General features: G+C 45.5%; 1 protein-coding gene across 1 annotated transcript in view; it reads right to left on the bottom strand.

Annotated features, from left to right (window-relative positions):
- LOC117499356 (NLR family CARD domain-containing protein 3-like) overlaps nt 1–20,008 on the bottom strand; it is a 106,912-nt gene that overhangs the window by 73,095 nt on the left and 13,809 nt on the right. Inside the window, exon 3 of the mRNA XM_034151701.1 lies at nt 6,412–6,519. Within this exon, the coding sequence (XP_034007592.1) occupies nt 6,412–6,519 (108 nt within the window). The remainder of the gene's footprint in view (nt 1–6,411; nt 6,520–20,008) is intronic.

The raw sequence follows: 20,008 nt of genomic DNA, 5'->3' as shown, positions 1-20,008 counted from the left end.
CACAGTTCAGATGGACAGCCATGGTAAGGGTCTTCTTGATTTGAACAGATCATCAAACAAAGGAATAGAGAATGATGTGAACAAAGACTAGAGAGGCACTTGTGCTTTTGTTATATTGTATAATAGTAGTAATATATATGTAAACATATATCAAACAGAAGTGTTCATGTGTTAATAAGCCCAATTTTCAAATAAATTCAGTCAAAGTTGAAAAACATTTTCTAACAAATCTTAGTTGATAAAATAAAAGCCCATTAACTTTTTTGCATAACAAACCCTTCCTATTTATCCTTATTATAAGCAATCTGAGGCTTCTGCCTTAAGGCGAGACACGGCAGGCAAAAACATCGTTTTTCCTGCACTGGTCAATTTTGAGATTTTGTGCTATTTTGATTCCATAACATGTTTTCTTTCAGGCTTTTGGAAGGAAAATGTACAAAATACACATTTAAGTGTTTATTTTACTATAGTTTGTCTATTTGCGTCTGTAGATTTCTCCTACATTTACCAAAAGTTAGCATTCTAACGTAACATAAAGTACCGCGACCGCTGTTTGCACCATGTCTTCAGAGGTATCGTTTGAAAGCTCCGTTTCTCCTGCACAATCTCATCGGATCCAAATATGGTCATTTCCTTTGTATCAGCAACCAATCGTGAAAGTGCACAGGGGTCTTAAACCAAGAAACGAAATCTCATTGGCTGGTGTCAATTTCTGACAACGTGATTCGTTCAGATGCGTCATGTGGTGTGCTAAAGCACTTCCTGGTTAGCTTTCCGCTCTAAATTTAAATCTGAAAATGGCAAAATAACGGAGAAAAAAACGTTCACAGAGAAGACGACAACAATTGTCACTTGCACGAAGCAAGGTTATACAAAAAACAAATGACCCCGAACATGAAATACCTTCACGGAGTGCGTCGATGCGCAAGCTGTCATCCAGATAACAGGAGGGTTTAGCTAGCGTCACACTGTAATCTTTAAAGGTTGTTTTCTCAAAATGAGTTTTTTCTCCTACTAGAGTTCGAAATGTCCACTTCAGTAGCAGTTACATACACCAAACCTTCCAGTTATATTCCTATCAATATTATGAAGGCTTTTACAGAAGGGTTTGGTCATATATAATTCATAGCCTGAATTATATAACATTTTATACCTAAAAACATGGCGAAAACTGATATTTTAGGGCTGTTGACAGTATTTTCTGATTTATGGAGTGATACAAAGAGATATCCAAAATCCCTTCTGTAAAAGCCTTAGATACTAATATGACTACAAAATGAAACAATCATTTTCATCCTGGCTTTATCCAAAGTTCAGATTTCGGTTCCTGAAATGTGTTAAAATATGCACATATTTCATGAGGTAATGGTTCATTTGGATATTTAAACATGCTATTTCAGAAAACTTGTAATACAAAAAACAATTGCCTTATTGTAAGTAATTAACTGGAGAAATTTTTAGCTGATATCTTTAAGTTAAAAAAATTACCCTATTCACCTGGGGTGTCTCGCCTTAAAGGATGAGCCGCCAACAAAGGAAACCCTCTGGAGAGCTGAGATGTAGGCTGTGTTTTTTTGTTAAAGCATATTCAAGTATCAAGAATCATTTACCTACATTTGATTGATTTTGCTAACTTATAACTTACCTTATGAGGCGATATACCTCTAGTGAGGGCCCCAGTGCCTTTGCATATTTTTCTGTGTGTGGCCCTCAGTGGAAAAAGTTTGGACCCCCCTAATCTTTAAAGAAGTTTGTGCCAATAACCATTTTGTGAATTGTGACAGATGTATTGTGTCTTGTTTCACTTCAATGATGTTATTGATGATGGTATCCCCACACCACAACAGCATGGCTGATGTTGGTATTGACTTTTATTGCTGGCTAAATCAAACTGTACTGTGCTCTGACCTGAGAGTCTTCAGTTCACAATGTGGACTCTCCAGTCCAGCAGACAGCAGCTTCACCCCTGAATCCTGCAGATCGTTGTTACTCAGGTCCAGATCTCTCAGACTAGAGGACTGGGAGCTGAGGACTGGGGACAGAGCTTCACAGCTTCTCTCTGACAGGTTACAGCCACTCAGCCTGAAGAGACGATGAGGACAACAGTTATTCAGAAGACAGCAGTGTATTAATAACTGATTCTCTAAATCAAATGTTCTCTGTACTTACAGAGCTTTGTTGGAGGCTTTGACCACTGGCAGCAGCCTCAGAAGAGCCTCCTCTGAAGCAGAGTATTTCTTCAGGTCAAACACGTCCAGATCTTTTCCTGATGACAGTAAGATGAAGACCAGAGCTGACCACTGAGCAGGAGACAGTTTATCTGTGGAGAGACTTCCTGAACTCAGGGACAGTTGGATCTGCTCCACTAGAGAACGATCATTCAGTTCATTCAGACAGTGGAACAGGTTGATGCTTCTCTCTGCAGACAGATCCTCCTCTATCTTCTTCTTGATGTACTGGACTGTTTTCTTGTTGATCTCTGAGCCACTTCCTGTCTGTGTCAGCAGGCCTCGTAGGAGTTTCTGATTGGTCTGCAGTGAAAGACCCAGGAAGAAGCGCAGGAACAAGTCCAGGTGTCCGTTTGGACTCTGTAAGGCCTGGTCCACAGCACTCTGGTAGAGATGTGTTAGTTCAGGTTTGGGTTTGGGTCTGAATACTTTAAGCAGCCAGGAGGTTGTTGGTTCTTCTGCCAGCAGGTTGACTCCAGAGTTGATGAAGGTCAGATGGACATGAAGAGCAGCCAGAAACTCCTGAACACTCAGATGGACGAAGCAGAACACCTTGTCCTGGTACAGTCCTCTCTCCTCTCTAAAGACCTGTGTGAACACTCCTGAGTACACTGAGGCTGCTCTGATATCGATGCCACACTCTGTCAGGTCGGACTTATAGAAGATCAGGTTGCCTTTCTGCAGCTGCTCAAAAGCCAGTTTCCCCAGAGACTCCATCATCTTCCTGCTCTCTGGACTCCAGAGTGGATCTGTCTCAGCTCCTCCATCATACTTGACGTTCTTCACTTTGGACTGAACCACCAGGAAGTGGATGTACATCTCAGTCAGGGTCTTGGGCAGCTCTCCTCCCTCTCTGGTTTTCAACACCTCCTCCAGAACTGAAGCAGAGATCCAGCAGAAGACTGGGATGTGGCACATGATGTGGAGGCTTCGTGAGGTCTTGATGTGGGAGATGATGGTGCCGGCCTGCTCCTGATCTCTGAATCTCTTCCTGAAGTACTCCTCCTTCTGTGGGTCAGTGAACCCTCGGACCTCTGTCACCATGTCCACACACTCAGGAGGGATCTGATTGGCTGCTGCAGGTCGTGTGGTTATCCAGATGCGAGCAGAGGGAAGCAGCTTCCCCCTGATGAGGTTTGTCAGCAGCCGATCCACTGAGGTGGACTCTGTGACATCAGTCAGGATCTCAGTGTTGTGGAAGTCCAGAGGAAGTCGACACTCATCCAGACCGTCAAAGATGAACACAACCGGGAACTGATCAAACCTGCAGATTCCTGCGTCTCTGGTTTCAGAGAAGAAGTGATGAACAAGTTCCACCAAGCTGTACTTGTTCTCTCAAGGTTCAAGGTTCAAGGTTCTTTATTGTCAATCTGACATAGCTACAGAGTAATTATGCAGTTGAAAATCTTATGTCACAGGCTTCTCCAACAATGCAACATAATAACATAACATAATAACAATAAGAGCAAGAGCAATACAAAAATAATAATAGTTATAAAAATGAAATAAAGTTATGATGTGGAATAGTGCAGTATGAGTCTATATACAAGTTATTGGAATGATATATATATATTAGGTATTAGATACATACTACTGAGTAGCAGTTGAATGTTTGAAGTTGTTTCAACAGTTCAATTTTTTAACAGTCTCACTGCCCGCGGGAAGAAACTGTCTCCGAATCTTCTTGTCCTTGCCAGGATGCTGCGGTAACGTCTGCCAGACGGCAACAGAAAGAACAGTTTGTGGCTGGGGTGATGGGGGTCTTTGATAATCCGTAGTGATTTCTTCCTGAGCCGCTGGGAGTAAAGGTCCTCCATGGATGGCAGCTCCGTCCTGGTGATGTGCTGTGCAGTTTTCACCACCCTCTGTAAAGCCTTACGATCGAGGTCGGTGCAGCTGCCGTACCAGGCCGTCATGCTGCCAGTGAGGATACTCTCTATCGTGCACCTGTAGAAGTTGCAGAGTATCCTGGAATCCATTTTGAACCTCCTCAACCTGCGGAGGAAGAAGAGCCGCTGTCGAGCTTTCTTAGTGATGGTGGTGGTGTGAAGAGACCATGTCAGGTCCTCAGTGATGTGGACCCCAAGGAACCTGAAGCTTTTGACTCTCTCCACCGTAGTCCCATTGATGGCGATGGGGGCGTGTCCCTCTCCTTGCTGCTTCCTGTAGTCCACAATCAGCTCCTTTGTTTTGCTGATGTTGAGATGGAGGTTGTTATCCTGGCACCAAGATGTCAGGTTTTCGACCTCCTCTCTGTATGCCGTCTCGTCATCGTCTGTGATCTGGCCGATGACGGTCGTGTCATCAGCAAACTTCACGATGGTGTTGGAGCTGTGTGTGGCCACGCAGTCGTGGGTGAACAGGGAGTAGAGGAGAGGGCTGAGCACGCAGCCTTGAGGGGCACCGGTGTTGAGAATCAGGGTGGAGGATGTGATATTTCCCACCCGCACTGCCTGGGGTCTGCCCGTCAGGAAGTTCAGGATCCAGTCGCAGAGGGCGCTGTTGAGTCCGAGGTCTCTGAGCTTGATGGCCAGCTTGGAGGGCACAATGGTGTTGAATGCTGAACTGTAGTCAATGAACAGCATTCTCACATATGTGTTCTCTCACCACATTCAGCTCTCTGAAGGTGAATGGAAATATGAACTGGATGTCCTGGTTGGCTTTGCCTTCAGCCCAGTCCAGAGTGAACTTCTGTGTTAAGACTGTTTTCCCAATGCCAGCCACGCCCTTTGTCATCACTGCTCTGATTGGTGCATCTCTTCCAGGTGAGGCTTTAAAGAGGTCTTCTCGTCTGATGGGTATTTCTGGTCTGTCTGGTTTCCTGGATGCTGTTTCAATCTGTCTGACCTCATGTTCCTCATTGACCTCTGCAGCCCCCCCCTCTGTGATGTAGAGCTCTGTGTAGATCTGGTTCAGAAGGGTTGGGTTTCCTGCTTTAGCAATGCCCTCAAACACACACTGGAACCTCTCCTTCAGGGAGGATTTAAGTTTACGCTGACAGACTCCAGCAAAGGTTTCTGAAAGAACACACAACAAAAGATCATGTGGTCACACTGTAACTCTGGTTCTCTGAATAAAATATGGATATATGTTGGTCTCTTGAGACATCAGCAGATGAGACATTTATCCAGAGTGTTAAATCTTTATAGAAACCCTCTTACTGCTGTGCAGACGGTCAGCCAGCTCCTCCTCCTTCATGCTCCTCAGGAAGTGCAGTGTGATGTTCAGGAATGCCTCTCTGCTCCTCCTCTGCTCTTCATCCTCAGCCTCCAACACCTCCTCATCCTCACTCTGACCCTCTAAGTATTCTGGGTAATCTGAACTCAGAGCCTTCTGGATCTTCTTCAGCTCGCTCTTCACAAAGGTGACGATGTGGTCCTCCAGCAGCTGGAACATCACATGAACGACACAAACTATAAACCATGGATCCAAACATCAGATCCGGACAGACTGACTCTCTAAAAGTGCAGCATGGAGATGACTGTGAGCAGAAGAGAGGTCAAGTATCTGTAGTACATGTACTCACCGTAAATATGGAGTCCAGCTGTGTCTGATGCTGCTGGGCAGACTGACCACCGGGAACCTCCGAGCTCTCCTGGTCCCCTCTGTGGAGGAATCATGAAGCATTAGCTCACATTATGTCTGTCCACACAGAGACACACTCAGGGTGAAGGAGGACAGGGGAACAGGCTGGTGGTCCTGTGCGTCAGCGGGAACTTTGCACTACAGGAATATTTATTTCCAGCTACTGTTGAAGACCAGAGGATTCTGTCCATCCTTCATTCTGGTCTTCCTGAAACGTGGCTGTGTGGATAGATACTGGACTCTGCAGCTGGCTAACAGCTGTTCATCAGGAAAGGAAAGACCTAGGGACAGTTCTTACACCAGCCCCCGTTACCCCCCCAGCTCCACCTCCAGCACCATAGCAGGGGTCAGGGTTCACCTGGCAGTAGAGCTGGTTGTGACTTTGATGAAGGCTCAGTATCCTCCATCAGAAGTGTTTGTGAGATGGTGGAACAGCTTCTGAACAGCCTGAGTTTTCAGATGGAGTTTCACTGCCCCTCCCAGTGTGGACGTTCACAACTAAACACTTTGGACAAGAGGAGGGGTCTGACGAGACTTTAAACAAACTGGTTTTATTTATTCTATCATAACCGGACTCTTACTGTGAGTTACAGCTTACTTCTGATCAGCAGATGGAGGTCGTCCTTTAAAGTTCATGAAGTCTTCCTTCGACCTGTCACTCTTTAGGGACAGACAGCTGGGAGAGTCTGGTCTCTGCTGCTGGACCCTGAAACAGAAACAGATGAATGTGCATGTGTGACACGTTTAAATATGATCAACTGAGACCCTGCTACTAGTTGCAAGGCATAGTAAAGTCATGGTCTGTAGGGATGTTAGAATATGTAATGACATTAAAAGATCATACTTTATATAGCTGCAGGGATTGACTAAAACCAAAAGTGGGTAATGAAGTTAAAATGTGCAACAGGATTAAAAATGGTTAGGCAGTTGTGTATCTTTACTCATACATTATACATTATACATGATTTAACCAAGGGGGAGCATGTAGATGGTGAAGGGAAGAGGGCCAAGCACCGAGCCTTGCGGCACGCCTTGGTTGACTGGGGCTGGAGGGGAGCTGGAGTTTCTGATGGTGACAAACTGTTACCTGTGAGAGGTATGAGTGGAACCAGGATAGAGCTGTACTCGTAAGGCCAAGGTAGTTGGATAGGCGGTTGAGCAGGATGGTATGGGAGATGGTGTCAAAAGCTGCAGACATGTCTAGGAGGATGAGGATACTGATGTATGAACCAACCAGCTGGATTTGATAGAAGCTTCCATCAAATCCAGCTGGTTGAGGTCCAAGATGGCGGCGGGCAGTTTGGGCGCAGTGGCGGCGATCTATCTGTGCATGATTGTTCTGAATCTCGGGCCTCTGTTTGGCTGCACTACTCGTCGTCTTGCCCCCTTGGTGGAACAACGCGCGGAGGATGCATCATTGTTTGCACCGGCAACATGGCTGAATATCAAGCACTTCGGCCATGGTCGGCATGTAATCTACAGCACATTCATCTGGCACTCCTGGCAGACTCTCACAAAAAAGGGACAAAAACGAAAAAAGGAGAATATTGGGCTATTGGCTCTGCTATGTCTGCTATGTCTCTTGTTCTCGGGAGATATCCACACGTGTCCGGGTCCCGGCGTCGCTTCCATCAACCTGACAGCTGGCGGCCCGGCCGCCGAGCTCCACACGCCGCCGGCCGGTTTCCGAAGAGGCTGGCTAGCTGAACAGCTGGCACCACCGGTGGGTCTCTGCGGTCTCGCGCTGACGGCTGCCGACCTAGCAGCAGGACCTCTATCCACACCGTCGGAGGACTACGGGTCCGCCCCGAAGGCTGGTAGCCGAGTAGCAGAGATCCACACATAACCATCTAACTTCAGAAGAGGCCGGATAGCTCCCACACCATCGGAGAACTGCGGGTCCGCGCCGAGGGCTAGCGGCCTAGCAATGGAGACTCACGCATCACCACAAACCAACAGCTAGCTCTGTCTGCTCCACTGTCAACAACGGCACAGAGGTAAAGCCTAAAATGTTTCAAACAGTGAATCAAGCAAAAACAGTGTGGGATCCTCGGTGCAAGCCGAAGGGACTTTTCAGTGGACATTTCAATTTCCGCAGCATCTGCAATAAACATGAACAACTAGAACATCTCCTCCTTGAGTCCAATATTGACTGTTTGGGAATATCTGAATCTTGGCTAAAACAGTCGTCACCATCCACTCTTGTATCTATGTCAGGATATAATGTGTTTAGGAAGGAGAGACTGAAGGGAAAAGGAGGGGGTGTGTTGCTTTATGTGAGGGATACCTTTACTTGAAGGGAGATTGCTCTTCCAGCTAATGTTGAGTTTGATTGTGTTGGTGTGGAAATCACACTTTCTGAGGAAATGTCCCTCACCATGATTTGCCTGTATCGACAACCCACCGCTAAGGTGGATTTCTATGACCAGGTAAAACTCATGCTGAATTCCTGTGACTCCAACAAAGAGCTAATTGTTTTAGGAGACTTTAACATAAACTGGAATGACAAACAAAATAGAAAGAGCTTAAAACGGATTACGGATAAACACAACTTAATACAACTAATGGATCAACCGACTAGAATAACCAAAACCTCCACGACTATGATAGATTTATTATTTACTAACAAAGCTGACAGAATATTTAAAACCTACAACTTCCTGACTGGTCTTTCTGACCATAATCTTGTTCTTTTTGCCAGGAAACTCACAAAAAAAGGTTCATGGCCACACCTCAAACCCCTGCCTTGGGTTCTCGCTTCATCCCCAAAAACCTGCAACAACGTTTTATGGAGGCAGTGAAAATGATTGATTGGGGGGACACTCTGTCCTCTGAAGATATTGGTGAAAACAGTCATCTGTTTATATCTAAAATTAATGACACAATGTCTTCCTTCTCAAGGAGAGGGTCAGTTAGGGACAGGAAGGAACATCATCTTCCCTGGCTAAATCTACAGTGCAGGAATCTCATGAAATCTAGAGACCAACTATTAAAGCAGAGCTTGAAATCCGGACTATCCACTGACAGACAGAAATTCACTCATGCTCGTAACAAAGTAACTCAAACAATAAGACAGGCCAAAGCAAACTTTTTCATCAATATAATTGAAGGTGCGAAAGATAACGGTAAAAAAGTTTGGCGAACCTTAAAGGGGACCTATCATGCAAAATGCACTTTTGTACGTCTTTTCTACATGAATATGTGTCCCCGGTGTTCCAGGGAACTCACCAAGTGTCAGAAAACACAACCCTCTCTATTTTCCTCCATACCCAAATCTCTAAAAAAGGGGCTGCAACGGATCTGATAAAAACTGATCCAGATTTGAACACTGTCCTGACGTCAGTAAAGTGGCGCTACGGCTATTGGGCCAACTCTCCACCTATCAGGGGAATGTGGGGTTGGGCCATTGCCACTCGAAAGCGCTGGAGACGCTGTAGTACATATGCCAGGCCTGTAAGTGGCGCTGTAGTCTGCCACAAAAGCAGCGAAGAAGACTTCCCGCCCATAGTTACCATGGTTACCCTTCTGTTTATTCTCCGCTGTGGCTTTTTTTCTCCCTCCCCGAGGCAAGCGTTTGCTCCCACTGCTTTAATTCAATGCAATCCCTCCCCGTCGAGGCAAGCACTGTAATTCTCTCCGGTTAGTCCACCAGCAGATGACAAACACCCACCTCTCCGCCTCTTCCAAGGAACGAGGGGACCGTGCGGCAGAGTTTCAGTTTCAGTTTCTTTCGCCGGTCAAGATGTCCATTAAAGTTGAAATCTTCCGGACAAAATTAGAAAAGTGCCGGTCAAAGGTCTTCTTTGTTATTTATTGAGCTTTAACCTCTTAAGCCCTGAGCCTGTTTTTCAGGTCTCAGGCTCGAAAATGACATTCCCAGAACAAATGACCATATCTTCCCTTCTAAAAGGGTTAAATTAATAATCTTTTTTCTCAAAGTAATGATAAACCTGTGAGTTGGATGTAGAAAAGTCAGAATCAATATAGATGTTTTTTATTTTAAAGAAAATTCAGATTTTACATAGTAAAAAACTGTAAATTATAGTGTCCGTCCAAAAATTCTTTTTTACTTATAATGAAAACTACCCTTGGATGATGGGTTAGTAGACTAAAAGCTTTAGGAATCCAAAGTACAACATATAATAAGTACCCTGTATCAAGATTGATGCAAAACAAGTGAAATTTGACCTTTTTAGAGAGATTTAGCCAAAAAACCCCACTTCTGGGGTCATTTGGGTGGATTTGACCTATCTCTGGCCCCCTTGCTCGATTTTGATGAATGAAATCTCTTTATAACCGCTAGAGCCAATGGAATCGAGGGAAAGTTATATACACACCAAAACGTTAACAAATAAGGAGTGAGAGTGACGCGTTACCAAAACCGGAAGCTGCATACACTCTGGTGGCTACCATTAGCAGCTAACTTTTCCGCTCCGATTTTTACATAAAAAATGGAATTATGGATTATAAATAATTTCTTAAAAGGTACAGGTACATTATCAACCTATGGATCAACAGTTGTAGACATTTTATTTTTCGTTTTAATGCCATTGAACACGTCTTTTGACCTAATTGACAGCTACGGTGAGACGATCTGCCGTAAATGCTCCGTAAAGGTACGTGTTGTGATGTCTGTGTTTGCTTCCCCTGTCGCAAGTTCGGATCGCTCAGTGATGATACTATACCTAAATAATCAGTGGGGTCTCAGCTTTAATCGGCTATATTGTATGTGCAGCTACGATAAGTAATAAGGGTATCTTTATCTTGAATTGTGTGCCGCAGTGCGTTCGAATTTTTTCGCTCAGGGATCATTTAGACGCTTCTTATGAGACTTGTGTTTTGTTTTGGTAAAAATGGTTCATATCTTCAGTTAGCTGAGATTCTTCCCGTTAATCTGGTGCTACACATTAATAGTTTCATAAATGTTAAAAAGCCCTGAGACATTGTCTCGAAAAAAAAAACGGTGGGAGGGATTCAATGGGGGGACCGTCGTGCTTAAGAGGTTAAAACAAATTAATAACGACTCGATATAATAATATAATAAAACACGGAGGACGGAGATCTCTTTTTCTCCCCCTCTTCTGACTTGATCAGAGCACGCTCCCCTCTCCTGCAGGGGGGCGTGGTCAGCTGCAGCTCACAGAATCAGCCCCCTGCAAAAACAGGGCTGGAGAACAGCAAAGAGAGCGAAATGAGGCATGGCTAAAATGCATGATCTGTTTGGTATTTTGAAAACAGAAACGTATAAATATACCTTATATAGGTATGGCCCTACAATATATCATTTAAATATAGCATGATAGGTCCACTTTAAATAAACTATTAGGTAATCATACCAAACAGGAAAATAATGCTCTCGAATAAAAAATCCATGAAGCCCTGATAAAAGACCCTGCAGTGTTGGCCAGCTCTCTAAATGAGTATTTTATAAATAGTGCTCTGGACATTACAAAGCTCTTCCCGCCATCTGAGGTCTCACCTAGCCCGACTGTGGATACACATCCAGTTTTTGACCTGGAGGAAATCACAGAGGTCGAGGTAAAAAATATAATCTCAGGGTTAAGAGGTTCTAAGGCTAGGGATGCAGATGATTTAGACACCAACTTTATAAAGACACATATTGACGGTCTAATAAAACCAATTACCATGCTATTACCATACGTCAGATGCGCCGGTGAAGATGGCCGCATTGTCTTTGTGCTCCTCTCCAACTTTGCCCATTTTCGTATTTTGTACATATTTCTTTTACTTTTGCCGTTTTACTTTTAACATGGTTCGCAACATGCTAGCCGACCGCACCTACTCTGCCATACAATATAGCAGAGAGGAACTTTTCCAATTGCGAAACTTCGTGGACAATATTAACCCTCCGACAGACAATGGAGATTCACCATGGCTACCTGTTGCTGTTCTACCTGAGAGACGCAAGAAGAAGACAAAGCGAGGATGCCGGGCCGGGTTGCTGGTCAGACTGAGAAAACGTGAGAATCGGCCCCCTCTTCCGAGTATTCTTCTGGCTAATGTTCAATCCATTGAAAATAAGCTAGATGAACTCAGAAGCCGGATTGCTTTTCAACGGGACATTAAGAACTGTAACGTGTTAATTCTCACTGAGACTTGGCTCAACCCCGCTATCCCGGACTCCGCTATTGTCCCTGACGGATTCTCTATTTTTCGTCAGGACCGGACTGCAAACTCGGGGAAAAGTAAGGGAGGCGGTGTGTGTGTAATGACTAACAACAACTGGTGCTCAGATGTGAAGATTATTTCATCGGACTGTTCCGCACAGCTAGAGCACCTCATGATCTCATGTCGGGCCTTCCATCTGCCGAGGGAATTCACATCTGTTGTGATAACAGCAGTGTATATCCCGCCGCAGCCACTCGCCGACAACAACACGGCACTCGATCAGCTGTTTGGGTTTATTGATAAAACCGAGACTTCACGGCCAGATGCGGCGTTCGTTGTGGCCGGAGATTTCAACAACCGCCAACATGAAGAAGGTTTTGCCAAAATATTACCAACACATCAACTTCCCGACGCGCGGGGGAAACATACTGGACCATGTTTATTCCCCTTTCCGGAATGGATATAAGGCTCTCCCTCGCCCTCCCTTCGGCAAATCAGACCATATCTCACTACTGTTGTTGCCTGCGTACAAGCAGAAACTTAAAAGGGACAGACCGATAACAAGGACAGTACAACGATGGAGCGAGGAGTCAGATTCAGCACTGCAGGATTGCTTTGCATCTACGGATTGGAGTGTGTTTGAGGACAATAACATCAACACACACACGGACACTGTCATCTGCTACATTGGGAAATGCATCGATGACGTGGTACCGAAGGTTTCTGTACGGACATTCCCAAATCAAAAGCCCTGGGTAAACGGTGAGGTGCGCGGCAAACTGAAAGCGCGCACTCTCGCGCACACAGCGGGAGATTTGGAGGAGTACAGGAAGTCTAGGTATGATCTCCGGAGAGCAATAAAAAATGCAAAGAGACAGTACAAAGAGAAGGTGGAATCTGACTTCAAAGGCTGTAACACTAGGAATATGTGGGCGGGACTAAGGACAATGACTGACTACAAAGGAGCAGCGGGGGGTGCTGCGGGAGTGTCTGCGTGCGCATCTCTCCCAGATGAGCTAAACAGTTTTTTTGCACGCTTTGAGAGCAGCCAGGCTGTGGAGGTACAGAGGGACCAGGAGCTACACTGCCCTTTTGTTTTAAATAGGGCAGATGTGTGTAAATCCTTTAAAAGGGTTAACCCACACAAGGCTCCTGGACCTGATGGCATCCCTGGCCGTGTTCTCAGGGTGTGTGCAGTTCAGCTGGCAGAGGTGTTCACAGACATCTTCAACAGGTCCCTGCTGCAGTCTGTAGTCCCCACATGTCTTAAAGCTCCCATGTCATGCTTTTCCGGTTATTACCCGTCCCCTTGTGTGTTATGAAGGTTTTTATGCATGTAAACGGTGTGCAGAGTCAAAACCCTCAAAGTACACCCTGTAGCGAGTAAAACTCTAACACAGAAAATACCTCCCCAAAACGCCTCGTTGGAGATACGTCACTGCCCATTTGATTCTTCCGGGTACCGCCTGATGTCATGCGGTACCCGGAACGAAATGGACCAATCCCGAAGAGCTATGGCCACACCAGCAGCGGCGTGTTCCTCCTCCAGAGGTTCGAAGAACCGGCATTTCACAGACGAAAGCTTCCAAAACATTGCCCAGTTTGAGGCCGGATATGCACAGCTTGTTTGGACCGTTTGGAGCAGGGGAAGATCTGGGTATACAACCTGTAAGTTTGCATTGTTATTTGTGTATTTATCAAACAAGACTGTTTAAATGTGTAAACTGTGTTGGACTGCTAAGCCATTGACACAGTGCTAACTGTGCTAACTAAGTTGCTAGCGTTTCCATATATCAACTCTAATATCAGCAGATGGCCTTGCATACATGTATCTCATAGCAGGAGAATGTCTGCATTCACACACACGGAATACTCATACAGTATACTGTACTGTGATTTACCGTACATTGTGACCGTACATATACTGCATGTAGCTAACGAGGCTAGCTGTATGCTAGCGCAAAACAATGTATTCATGCAAGTTACATTGTATGGTAGCAGAATACCCGTATACGATTGCAATTATAAACACGTTATTGCTAGCCTAATATGAACCACTAGCTTTTGTTCATAGTAGTTTTATTACACTGCATTATAGTTGCCTTTCCTCCAAGCTAACGTTCATATCGTGTTAGCTACCAAGGTAAACAAAGCTAGGTTAGCATATTAGCAGGCAAGCTGTTCATTACACAACTACTACTAACGAATCTAAAACAACTAAGTTTCTCTAATATTTTGTGATTTGCATTTGATTTCGTCCAGCCAGATCCTGGCGGACAATCCATGACGGGGAAGGGATTCTACTACTACTGAGGCGTCGTGCTAAAAGGCACCGCACCGACTGTGCGCAGGCAAGATGCAAGGAGGAGGAATGGATGATATACCGTGTATATATGTATATTTATGTTCATTTTGTACATTTCTAAAAATAAAGTTTAATGGAAATACTTAGTAGGCCTATCCTTTCTTCCCTGAATTCATATATAGCAAACCATGATTTGATTTCTCATCAAACAGTAGTAGTTTATAACGGGTAAAAATAACTTACTCTTTGTTATGAGCGGCTCGTAGGCCACAAAGACAAGGAGACATACACGAGTTTACAAAACCACGGCACATTTATTGTGATAAATGCAGAGATAGGTGGTTGAGAGGATCGCAGAGTTAGTCTTCCTGCAGCCGCTTTGGAGAGAGACTGGGGCCGTAGTGTCCGGAGGTGTCCGTGATCGTGCTGATTAGCCTCTTCAGCTCCACCCCACCGTAAGACAAAGGCCCTGGGGCCGTCACACTCTTCTATAACAACAGTTAAAAATATATATGTATATAAAATATACGGCTGTGCCGACGCCATGATAAGACTGATGTTACGCTGAGAGCAGCCGGGAAAAGCACTGTTAGACATGGGCGCAGCCTCTCTGGTGGTTGACTAATCAGAACGAGTGGCCGAGCTGACCAATCGGAGCACACTAGGCTCACAGGGAGGGGGGGGGCAAGAGCTCCAACGAGTCGTTTAGTGGAGAAAGTGAATACTGCTGAATACACATGCTTGACAGAGATGCTGTATGCGAAACCAATGTGAGTTTGGAAAATTGCACAGTATAAATCTATTTTAGTATACCTCAACAATGTAATTATGATCAGTGGAAATGGCCATGACATGGGCCCTTTAAACACTCCACCATCATTCCTGTCCCCAAAAAGACAATCATCACCTGCCCCAACGACTACCGCCCAGTAGCACTCACCTCCATCATAATGAAGTGCTTTGAGCGGTTAGTCAAATTATTCATCACCTCCTCCCTCCCTGAATCTCTGGACCCCCTGCAGTTTGCCTACAGAGCAAACAGGTCCACAGACGACGCCATAGCCCTCACCCTCCACACTGCCCTCTCACACCTGGACCCGAAGAACAGGAACACATATGTGAGAATGCTGTTCATTGACTACAGTTCAGCATTCAACACCATTGTGCCCTCCAAGCTGGCCATCAAGCTCAGAGACCTCGGGCTCAACAGCGCCCTCTGTGACTGGATCCTGAACTTCCTGACGGGCAGACCCCAGGCAGTGCGGGTGGGAAACATCACATCCTCCACCCTGATTCTTAACACCGGTGCCCCTCAAGGCTGCGTGCTCAGCCCTCTCCTCTACTCCCTGTTCACCCACGACTGCGTGGCCACACACAGCTCCAACACCATCGTGAAGTTTGCTGATGACACGACCGTCATCGGCCAGATCACAGACGATGACGAGACGGCGTACAGAGAGGAGGTCGAAAACCTGACATCTTGGTGCCAGGATAACAACCTCCATCTCAACATCAGCAAAACAAAGGAGCTGATTGTGGATTACAGGAAGCAGCAGGGAGAGGGACACGCCCCCATCGCCATCAATGGGACTACGGTGGAGAGAGTCAAAAGCTTCAGGTTCCTTGGGGTCCACATCACTGAGGACCTGACATGGTCTCTTCACACCACCACCATCACCAAGAAAGCTCGACAGCGGCTCTTCTTCCTCCGCAGGCTGAGGAGGTTCAAAATGGATTCCAGGATACTCTGCAACTTCTACAGGTGCCGATAGAGAGTATCCTCACTGGCAGCATGACGGCCTGGTACGGCAGCTGCACCGACCTCGATCGTAAGGCTTTACAGAGGGTGGTGAAAACTGCACAGCACATCACCAGGACGGAGCTGCCATCCATGGAGGACCTTTACTCCCAGCGGCTCAGGAAGAAATCACTACGGATTATCAAAGACCCCCATCACCCCCAGCCACAAACTGTTCTTTCTGTTGCCGTCTGGCAGACGTTACCGCAGCATCCGGGCAAGGACAAGAAGATTCGGAGACAGTTTCTTCCCGCGGGCAGTGAGACTGTTAAAAAATTGAACTGTTGAAACAACTTCAAACATTCAACTGCTACTCAGTAGTATGTATCTAATACCTAATATATATATATCATTCCAATAACTTGTATATAGACTCATACTGCACTATTCCACATCATAACTTTATTTCATTTTTATAACTATTATTATTTTTGTATTGCTCTTGCTCTTATTGTTATTATGTTATGTTATTATGTTGCATTGTTGGAGAAGCCTGTGACATAAGATTTTCAACTGCATAATTACTCTGTAGCTATGTCAGATTGACAATAAAGAACCTTGAACCTTGAATCAATCTATCAGCACGAGGGAAGTTCCATCATCCTGGAAGGTGGCCACGGTGACACCGATCTTTAAATCTGGGGATAAGGCCACGATGTCCAATTACAGACCAATCAGCATCCTCCCCTGTGTCTCTAAGATAGCTGAGAAATGGGTGTCAAAACTAATCACCAAACATTTAGACAAAGGTTTCGCTCCACTCCACCCAATGCAGTTTGGTTTCCGTGCTCACCACTCCACTGAGACACTGTGTCTTTGTGGAAAAGGTTAAATGTATGTTGGACACAAGCCCATATGTAGGTGCTGTCTTCCTTGATCTAGGGAAGGCTTTTGACACTGTTGACCACCAAGTGCTCCTTACAAAGCTGACTCATTTCAATTTTTCGGCAGTTTCGATACATTGGTTTAAGTCTTACTTATCAAACAGAAAACAGTGTGTTTCGGTCCACGGTGCCAAATCCCCCTACCTTGTCAACCAGCGACGTGCAGTCAGGAGAGGCAGGGGAGGCAGAGCCTCACCTGTCATACTCCAATGTAACGGAAAAAAAACTAAATAATAATAATAATAAAATGTCTCCACTGATCTGTGTTGTAAATGTGATTTATGTATGATTCCAATCACTTTTATAGTCAAAATCAGCAAATTTGCCGAGCTCCGTTACATGGGAGCGATGAGAAGTGAGGCAGGGACGAGCTCTGCCTCACGTAACCCTACAGAAACTGGCTGGAGCGCGAACACTAATTTAGCGTGCTCCAGCCAGTTACTGTGGGGTGAGGTGAGGCACAGATGAGCTCTGCCTCACCTCAGATGCGTCACCCCACAGAAACTGGCTGGAGCGCGGACACTAATTTAGCGTGCTCCAGCCAGTTACTGTGGGGTGAGGTGAGGCACAGATGAGCTCTGCCTCACCTCAGATGCGTCACCCCACAGAAACTGGCTGGAGCGCGGGCACTAAGCGCATGCCTGTTACCATCTCACTGTAGGTCACAATTGTAATGTTTGTAGATCCCTTTATTACATGTGTCCTCGCCATCCATAGTCTCTAAATAACTTATTTTTATTTATCAGGTATAAAGCAATTGAAACATTTGTTTCATAAAGATATAACATTGAAATCATTAATGATTTAAGAATATGACATTTCAAATAAGGATTTTTTCAGATACCTGCAATTAGGAACGTGATCCAATCAATTATTAAAAGCAATACATTGAGATGGGGATTGTTTGAAGAGGAGGAGATATTGATGTCAATCGAGCACGATCCAAGGTAACATTAGTGAATTTAATGCAGTTTTTTTCTAAAAGAGCTCAGTCATCATTTCTAACTTTAAAAAAGATCTGGGAAAAGGACTTAGGGATACGGATAGATGAAACTACTTGGCTGAATATTTGTGAAAGAACACACTTTCCATTCACAAGCAATAAAATCAAGAAGCAAACTTTAAATGTATCAACAAATGTTACCTCACACCCAAAAAGCTCACTCCCTTCATCTGCTGGACGCTGTCTACCATGGGCCCTCTGAGGTTCATAACCCACTGTAACCCCCTCACACCCCACTGCACGCTGTCTACCATGGGGCTATGAGGTTCATAAACCCACTGTAACCCCCCTCCCACCCCACTGCATGCTGTCTACCATGGGGCTCTGAGGTTCATAACCCACTGTAACCCCCTCACACCCCACTGCACGCTGTCTACCATGGGGCTCTGAGGTTCATAACCCACTGTCACCCCCTCACACCCCACTGCACGCTGTCTACCATGGGGCTCTGAGGTTCATAACCCACTGTAACCCCCTCCCACCCCCACTGCATGCTGTCTACCATGGGGCTCTGAGTTCATAACCCACTGTAACCCCCTCACACCCCACTGCACACTGTCTACCATGGGGCTCTGAGGTTCATAACCAACTGTAAACCCCTCACAGACCACTGCACACTGTCTACCATGGGGCTCTGAGGTTCATAACCAACTGTAAACCCCTCACACCCCACTGCACACTGTCTACCATGGGGCTCTGAGGTTCATAACCCACTGTAACCCCCTCACACCCCACTGCACACTGTCTACCATGGGGCTCTGAGGTTCATAACCAACTGTAAACCCCTCACACACCACTGCACGCTGTCTACCATGGGGCTCTGAGGTTCATAACAAACTGTAACCCCCTCACACCCCACTGCACGCTGTCTACCATGGGGCTCTGAGGTTCATAACCCACTGTAAACCCCTCACACCCCACTGCACGCTGTCTACCATGGGGCTCTGAGGTTCATAACCCACTGTAACCCCCTCACACACCACTGCACGCTGTCTACCATGGGGCTCTGAGGTTCATAACCCACTGTAACCCCCTCACACCCCACTGCACGCTGTCTACCATGGGGCTCTGAGGTTCATAACAAACTGTAAACCCCTCACACCCCACTGCACGCTGTCTACCATAGGGCTCTGAGGTTCATAACCCACTGTAAACCCCTCACACCCCACTGCACGCTGTCTACCATGGGGCTCTGAGGTTCATAACCCACTGTAAACCCCTCACACCCCACTGCACGCTGTCTACCATGGGGCTCTGAGGTTCATAACAAACTGTAACCCCCTCACACACCACTGCACGCTGTCTACCATGGGCTCTGAGGTTCATAACAAACTGTAATCCCTCACACCCCACTGCACGCTGTCTACCATGGGCTCTGAGGTTCATAACCAACTGTAACCCCTCACACACCATTGCACGCTGTACTCTTTAGTCAACTGGACATCATTATCAATGCGCAGATCACTGCACTGGTACAAACTCATCTATACCGCTATGCTTGGACTGCTGCCCCTCTACATATCCACTTACATATCACACAAACAGTACAGCTATAGCCTATGATCTCAACATGACATCACTCTGTCCGTCCCCTCAGTTCGCACGGTGCTTTGGAAAAAAGCCATATCATACTCTGCCCCCTCGACCTGGAACACACTTCAGCAGGAACTTAAGCTGACCACTTTGATACCCATCACGGATTTTAAACTAATTTAAAAAAAGCTGGAGAAATCATCTGTGGGTGTTTGCACCTGCTTTAACTGACTGCTGTGTGGATTTCAATGACTACTTTTTTTACGATGTTGTATTTTAGTGTTGCCTCTGTGTTTAGTGTCCTGTGTGTCTGTAACTTTGTGTGGTAGTGTTACCACTGACAGGTCTCTCTTGCAAATGAGACCTTGTGTCTCAATGAGATTGTACACCTGTATAAATAAAGGCTAAAAAAATAAAAAAAAATAAAAAAAGATGCATAACATTTACAATATTTTTGAAAGAACACACTTTCCATTCACAAGCAATAAAATCAAAGAAGCAAACTTTAAATGTATCAACAAATGTTACCTCACACCCAAAAAG

The sequence above is a fragment of the Trematomus bernacchii genome, unplaced genomic scaffold (assembly GCF_902827165.1).
Source record: "Trematomus bernacchii unplaced genomic scaffold, fTreBer1.1, whole genome shotgun sequence".
NCBI classification, from domain to species: Eukaryota; Metazoa; Chordata; class Actinopteri; order Perciformes; family Nototheniidae; genus Trematomus; species Trematomus bernacchii.
This window is presented reverse-complemented; position numbering and strand designations above follow the sequence as displayed.